A 7475-nucleotide genomic window follows, 5' to 3' on the forward strand; every position below is an offset into this window, starting at 1 on the left:
ACGTCGATATGAGTTCGTGGACATGCGGAACGCTAAAATTCGGAGTTCGTATGAAGAAGTTATGGCTATCGAAAAAAGTTTCCATTTTGGTTAAATAGAAAAAATTCCAAAAAAATCAGAAAACCTAAAGTTTCCAATTTCGGAAACTTTTTCTCTCTCCTCTCTCCCGAGCTTCTCCGAGCAGCCGACTTCGTTCGGTGATTTCTCCGCCGTCCGGCCACTGTTAGCCACGCCACGAGTTGCTTTAGCTTCGCTTTATCCTCCTCTACACGTCTGTGGTTGTATCATCGCTTGATTCGAGCTGTGGAAGGTGCAGTAAGGCTAGAAACATCTGCGGCGGCGCAGTGTCGGATCCAGATCGGAACTTCCGATTCCGGCCATTATAGGCGGTGATTCTTGAGGGCTTTTGGAGCCCAGAGGACGTAGAAGCTTTCCCCCAAGGTGGCTTGCAACGATTCAAAGTGTGGAGGTTGAATTTTGAAGATTGGGATTCTAGGGTTCATCAAGTTTCAGAGCTTTCGAGGTAAATTCCGGCCATATGGCTTCGATTTAGACTTTGTGCTAGTTTTGAATGTTGATGTACATGTTGAGAGGAAGTGTTTAGCATAGGTCTCGCCGCCTAATTTGGAGGTCGGCGATGGCTCTGCCACCATCTGTGGCTGAGTTTTCCGGCGGCTTCTGGCTACCCCAGGGACAGTTTCTGTTCCTGATTTGGATCTACTCGTCGATACGAGCATTTCGATATACAACGCGTAATTTTTGGAGATCGTATGAGCATGTTAGGATTTTTGCGGTTTCGGTTCGTTCGGTTTTCGATCCGTGAGGATCCAATTGTTGGATTGTCCTACTGTTGGATGATTTGATCCTAGAAGTGTTTCGGAGGTCTTTGGCGTTTTCCGATGGGGTTTCGTCTCAATTGACGTATCCTTCGGTTTATAGTTCACGTGTTTCGAACTTTAAAATGATTGCGTGCTTTGTGTTGTATTGAGTGTGATCTTGATGTGATTAGGTGATTGACGGAATTGCGTGAGCGGAGTTTGGATGATTTTGTACTTGTCTTGGTATTTGTGTGAAGACGCAGCAGGATTTGGAGGTGAGTAAGTCTCACATTGTTTTGGGTGATAATTAGTTGAGTGATAATTAGTAGAATAAATTGTTAGCTATAAAATCATATCTGTCACAAAACAAATATTTTTTTTAAAATTATATGAACCAGATCGTCAACGGTTCATGGGTAAGTAAAAAAACACAAGGATTTGTTACAAATGATTTTCGGTTGGAGTAGATTGTGAAATATAATTGGAATCGTTTGGAGAAGTGAAAAACATTGTTTTGCGTGATTTTGGCACTACTGGGTTGAGAGGTGATTTTGAAGAAACTAAATGAATTTGAAAAGGGAAATGACGGTGTTGTTAGATTTAAGTTTTGAAAGGAATATGTACGATTAGTGATAATGTTGTGGTGTGTAACAATATTTTGAAAAAGGTTTTCGAAATTGTTTTGAGAATGGTAAAAGTTGTGTTTGAGAGTGTGATTAAATATATAGTGTGGTGTAATAGGACCTGTGTGGCGGAACCAGTGTGGCGATCTGTGTGACGATATTATTGTTGAGTGATTGATGTTGAAATTGTTGATGTGGTGTTTGGTGTTATCAGTAGATGAATGTGTATGGATTTCTTGTTTATTCTTATTAATGAATTGCTTGTTTTCTTTCGTAATCTCCTGAACTACACTATATGCAGGGATTACTGTTTTCTAAATTGACTTGTTTTAATGTAATCTCCTGAACTAAAAAATTTGCAAGGATTAGTATGACTTCTATTGATTGTTTTTAATGTAATCTCCTGAACTAAATGATATGCAGAGATTACTATGATTTGCTTGATGTGCTTTTGATGTGATCTCCTGAATTAATTCATATGTAGGGATTACTTTTTACTTGATTTTTCTTTATAAGTGCTTTACCTTTTTTCGAGAAGTGGTTGCTGGGATTTCAATGATTTTGAAAGGTACGTCACTGAAGTGACAATTATTCGGTTGAGATAAAAGGAGCATGATTTTGGATTATTAGAGTTTTAAATGTTTTAAAACGTTACTAGAGTTTGTTTGTTTAGTTGAACCTTTGTAAAATTAAATGCATCTATTGAGAATCAGAGCATGTGGGTTTTAGATTTTTAGTTAACGTACGTGAGCATGATATGATATGATATGAACTAGCTTGATGTTTTGTTGTGATAATTGTATAACGATTTTGTTAGGATGAGATGGTTTAAGCATGTGTTTCTTCTTTGTTGTTTTGAGTTTACTCACACGAGCTTTCATAAGCTTACCGGGTTTGTTATTTCAACCCGGTGCACTATTCAATGGTGTAGGGGTCTATCCTGCAGGTTAGGGTGAACGTGATGGAGCTGTGGTCCCTTGCCGTTGCAGTCATGAGTTTAGGAACTTAATTGTTGTACGCACTTGTTAGTCATCCGCTGTGTAGTGAGTGGGGTTGGACGGTTTACTTATTGAATTGTTATTCAGTTTAGTTTGTAAACTTAGTGTAATGTAATATAAGACTTTAAAGAATGAGTATGTATTGACATTGAGGGTTCATGACATCTTTACTTGCTGTTCTTTAAAGAAATTTTTTCCTAGTGTTTTGTATTGATGTCTGAACCATCACGCCCGGAGTATTTGTGATTGTTAATTGTTTATAATTTGTGCTTGAAAATCGGGACGTGACAAAGTTGTCATTTGATTTGGTAATTATCGAACCGACCAAATACCGGCCAACCGATATTTTAAGTTTAATAAACCGACTTTTTGGTAATCGAAATCGATAAAACTGAAATCGAATATTACTGAAAAATTAGTTAGTTTGGTTTTGGTAAATACCGAATCTACCGATTATCTAAATATTAGCCATAAACACTCTAGTTTTCAATACATATACAATGTATATTAAAAAATATAAACATAATTATTTTCATAATAGTATTAATATTATTACTAATACTACATGAATAATACATGTATTTTAAGTAACTTGGTGAAAAATTGTTAAATAATTAGTTTTATTGAAAATGACTAAAACTTGAAATCATGTACATAAGACCGAAATATTTGAAAAATAATTTTTATTACAAAGAAATACTTGTCGTAAAGTTGGTATATCGAAAACCGAAGTACTGAATTTGGTAGTTATGATTAAATACCGAAAATTATGGTTGATAATCGATAACTCTATTTTGAAACCGAAAACTTTGGTTTTGAAGTTAGTAAGGTATATAACCGACTCGAACCGACCGAGTGACTGCCTTACTAAAAAAGCTTACGTGGCACAAAATTGAAAGAGCAAAGTGGTCAGAACGTGGAGAAATAATGCAGACAAAAATTTCGACCCAGTCAGCCATTTTTCGTTGCAATTTTATTAGAAGAAAATGAAATTATCACAATCATCAAAATCCAATCCTTACCCCAGTATCCATCATAGAAGAAACGCGAAGACACACCTTTCTTGTGTGTGGAATACCTTAAAATATACAGAAGGTTAAAGAAATATATTCTTGGGTCTTGAAGGCTTAAAACTAGTATTTACGGAATTCTGAAAGAAATCATGTATGGTTTTTAGCTCCAATTCTGAGAAACGAAAGCCGCAGCTCGATCAGCAAAACCATTGATATAAATAAGGGGACGTCTAAATCGACCAAAGACGGGGTGTTTCTAATCATTGTTGGTGCTTCACGCTGAACTGATTTGTTGTCTTTTCTTGGCTCTTGTTCCCATGTGATCAACTCTACTCCATCTCATGTTACTGAGTATTCTCTTTTGTGATCGTCTAGAGTACAGTCTGTATGAGAGTTCTATGGAGTGAGTTAGGTTAATTATTTTCATTAGTTGAATCTCATTTGTAATGTTCTATTTACAATCCGCATTTCATATTGTTTGTCTTAGCTAGGAACTTCTTGCGTATTGTTGTATCTGTTTGTGTCAATTTGGATAATGATATATATTTTTCAGTTTTTTTTTATTGGGTAATATTAATGGTCCAATTGCAATAGAGTTGACTTGGCTTTTTCCCAGGAAATTTTAGTAGTGCTTTTATCTTGAAACAACTAATTTAATTGCGTACAGCACATGCATGAAGACCAATAATAATAATATGGAGTGAACTGTTGAAGTAGCACTTTAGTAGTGCTTTTTTCTTGCAACAACTAATTTAATTGCGTACAGTATATGCATGAAGACCAGTAATAATAATATGGATTGAACTACTTTATTTATCCTTTAAACCTGTAAGTTAAAAGGGTTCAATACTAATATATTTAAACATTAGATGATGTGAAAGCAACATGAGAATTCCACAGCTATATATGGCACCATCGTCTTGGGTCTTCGTGAGCGATCAAGGCACAGTATAAGCTGCAAAAGCATAAATAGAATGATAAGTAAAACAATTAGGCAACCACATGAAATTTGAATTCTGAGCAGCATGCATACACATATATAGAGAGAGAATCATGATGACAAACTGATCGATCAAGAAGACAAGAACAACATAAGTACTACCGACTCGTAATATAATCTGAGATCAATATTGGGAAACCAAGTTACCTCCGCACTTGTAACCCTTGGGACGTCTGGGATCATTACAACGTTTAGGTATGGTGACTGCGATTGCTGGCTTGAGGCCATGACTCTGAACTTCTTTAGAGAGCACAATGGCACAAAGACAACGCTTGTCGACGCGTTTCATCAACGAGCAACACTTGGGAGAAACCGTGACGCTCTGATCTTGTGCTGCTGGTCCACATGGAGCAAGCTTGTATACCACAACCTCCGGGTTGCTTCCACACTCCCCAGCCCCATCAAAACCCCAAAGATTGCCAACAGTTACTAGCATTACTAGCATGATGACGATGAGGTACTTCATCACTACAATAATACCTCTCGATCACTTCTGATTCTGAGGATGATGATATTACTGGTTGCATACATGCTAGTCCGCTTTGTGCTTAATTTATAGAAAAACAAGAAAGAAAGAACATTGAAATTAGAGGAGTTGAGTCTACTACAGTAATAATATTATATGATCACGGTTGAATTTATCATATAAAGAAATGCTCTTTTTTTTTTCTTTTTTTTTTTTTGTGTTTTTAACACGCAAACGAATGACTTGAACTTAATTATTAGAAGACTAATGATCCAACGAATTCATAGGAATCTTACTAATGTGATTGAGAAAGGAGAATGAAATAGGAAGATTCATGCATTGTATATATAGCTAAACTAGTCTAGATGATGGTAGCTAGCTAGCTAGTAGTAGAATATATTCCTATCTGATGGGTGGAATTCCAAACTTGTAAAATGGGCTGAGGACTAGAAATTCCGCAATATGGCTAAACAAAGTAATATATCGCACTTGATATACAATATGATGATTTTTTTAAGCCATCATGTAATGTATGATGTGCTTGCACACTATTAAATAACTCAAGGAACTGCGATGCAAACTTGACCTCACCTTCTTCTTTTATTTATTTATCTCTATTTTATGAAATTAGTAGTAAGAATTTCATTGTCCTCATACAGAAGTAGCTATCAATTCAGCAGGGTGATACTCGTGAAGACGATAGAAATTTCCGGTGGAGTGTTGGACTTGGACATGATGGCAGTATCAAATTAACGCCAGAGATTCAATGGATATTTCAACATCAAAAAATATTTTGCAAGATATTTAACATAATACTTAAGTCGCATTGACTTGACCAATTGTTTCGATACATTACTTAGTCTTGTCATGCTAGCATATGCATGTTACTGCTATTATCTGGTATTCATTTTTGGAAGAAAAAAAATTGGTAGGAAAGAAAGCAATCTATGGTATATTAATTTGAATATATACAGTTGTTTAAAACACCTAAGTAAGAGGATGACACATTATTCGGTACTTATATTTGCTATGTAGCACTACTATAGATTATTGAACAAATTTATGATAGGTGAAAACGGTAAATATTACATGGCGATACAGCCAGTACTAGTCGTTTAGGATCTTAAGCATTTTTCAATTGAGTGTTTCTATATGTGCCTAGTAAATTTTCCACTACACCCAGCACTCCAAATTTTTTCCTTAATTTCCAGTTTTACCTTTTAATTAAATAAGAAAGAAACTAAAAAAGAAAAACATAACAATTTTTTTTTTAAGAGGAAAAGAAATTACAACAGAGAAACATGACACTTCTTGATCAAAACAAAAAAAAACAAAAATAAGAGAGAGAGAGAGAGAGAGAGAGAGAGAGAAACAGAACAGTTATGCATACAAGCGCATCAACATCATTGTCCTACGGCTCCTTAGACACTGGCTCACTGTCGATCGTCTTGTAACTGTTAATCAATCGAAGAACAAACATAATACACACTAAATGAATCAATCAGTCATGAGTTATTTATGCTTTCATCTTCTCCAGGCCTCTTTCTTAACAAGTAAATAGCTAATAGTTGATTTATCAATGAAACAGCCGTCATTCTTGGTTTGCATTTGAATTATATTATAATACACATGCACTAAATGAATCAATCAGTACTAGTTATATATAGGTGAATGAGCAGGTGATCGAATATCCACCTCTTCAATGATTCCATTACAATAATTTCCAGTTTGAATTGCCTAGGTCTGAGTTTTACTGGAACTTCGTAACCTCCCACCACAACAAATATGAGCAAAGGCAACATTTGGTTTGCCACGAATTAAATATGTGTGGGGTGGTGACAAGGTCTTTGTGCACGACGAGAAGTCTCAATCCAAGACAATGAATATAGTAGTTGGAATTGATGGTAATTACCCAACACTCTGTTCTTGTTCTGTTTAGTCTACAAATTTGCTTGTTTTTCCAATCAGCCCCATAATTAACTGCTCTAGTTTCTGAAAAATTGACTAAAAAAACATTTGGGTGCTCATGGAAATAACAGGGGTGGGTCACTGGCAAAGGAGCTTCCAAATTGAAGTAACAGGAAATGATGTTCATGTGGTTTTGCTCATAACTCTTCTCAGAAAAAAGCATCAAGCATACTGCGATCGTCAATGTGAACCCTGTCAAAGAGGAGGAGAAGAAGGAGCCTAAAGTTGAGGAAATCATCGTAGGATGGTCTCAGACTTGGCATTGTGGAAGAACTACGGATAGTTCATAGACTGTGTCTATGTGAATTTCCAGTTCTATGTGGATTGTCCCCAGAAAATGGGTTCTTCATTCTAGCAAGACCCAGTTGCTCATACTGCATTCTGGCATTGGTTCGGGCCGGAGGTCAGCCGGAGCCGGTGGTCCCCACCATTATTATATACAAAGAAGCCACACACAGAATTGGACTGAGACAATTATTGGAGAAAGCCACCCCTCTACAGGGCACTGACCCTATTAAACGTGGCTGCACTGTGGCTATGGCTGCTAGACACACACATGTGTGTCCTTTGGGGTCATTTTGTCACATAT

The 7475-nt window shown here is 36.3% G+C and overlaps 1 protein-coding gene across 1 annotated transcript; it reads right to left on the reverse strand.

Moving 5' to 3' along the window:
- Positions 1–4206: 4206 nt before the first annotated feature.
- LOC133707936 (putative lipid-transfer protein DIR1) lies at positions 4207–5065 on the reverse strand. The gene is made up of 2 exons (XM_062133403.1): positions 4600–5065; positions 4207–4407 (listed from the first exon to the last, which is right to left on the reverse strand). Exons 1-2 carry the CDS (start codon positions 4916–4918, stop codon positions 4391–4393), a joined length of 336 nt encoding a protein of 111 aa, XP_061989387.1. The 5' UTR covers positions 4919–5065; the 3' UTR covers positions 4207–4390.
- Positions 5066–7475: the final 2410 nt, after the last annotated feature.

The sequence above is a fragment of the Rosa rugosa genome, chromosome 5, assembly GCF_958449725.1.
Source record: "Rosa rugosa chromosome 5, drRosRugo1.1, whole genome shotgun sequence".
NCBI classification, from domain to species: Eukaryota; Viridiplantae; Streptophyta; class Magnoliopsida; order Rosales; family Rosaceae; genus Rosa; species Rosa rugosa.

What these genes read in the sequence shown, in the direction of transcription:
- LOC133707936 (XM_062133403.1), bottom strand. Translation starts at nt 4,918, where the DNA reads ATGAAGTACCTCATCGTCATCATGCTAGTAATGCTAGTAACTGTTGGC.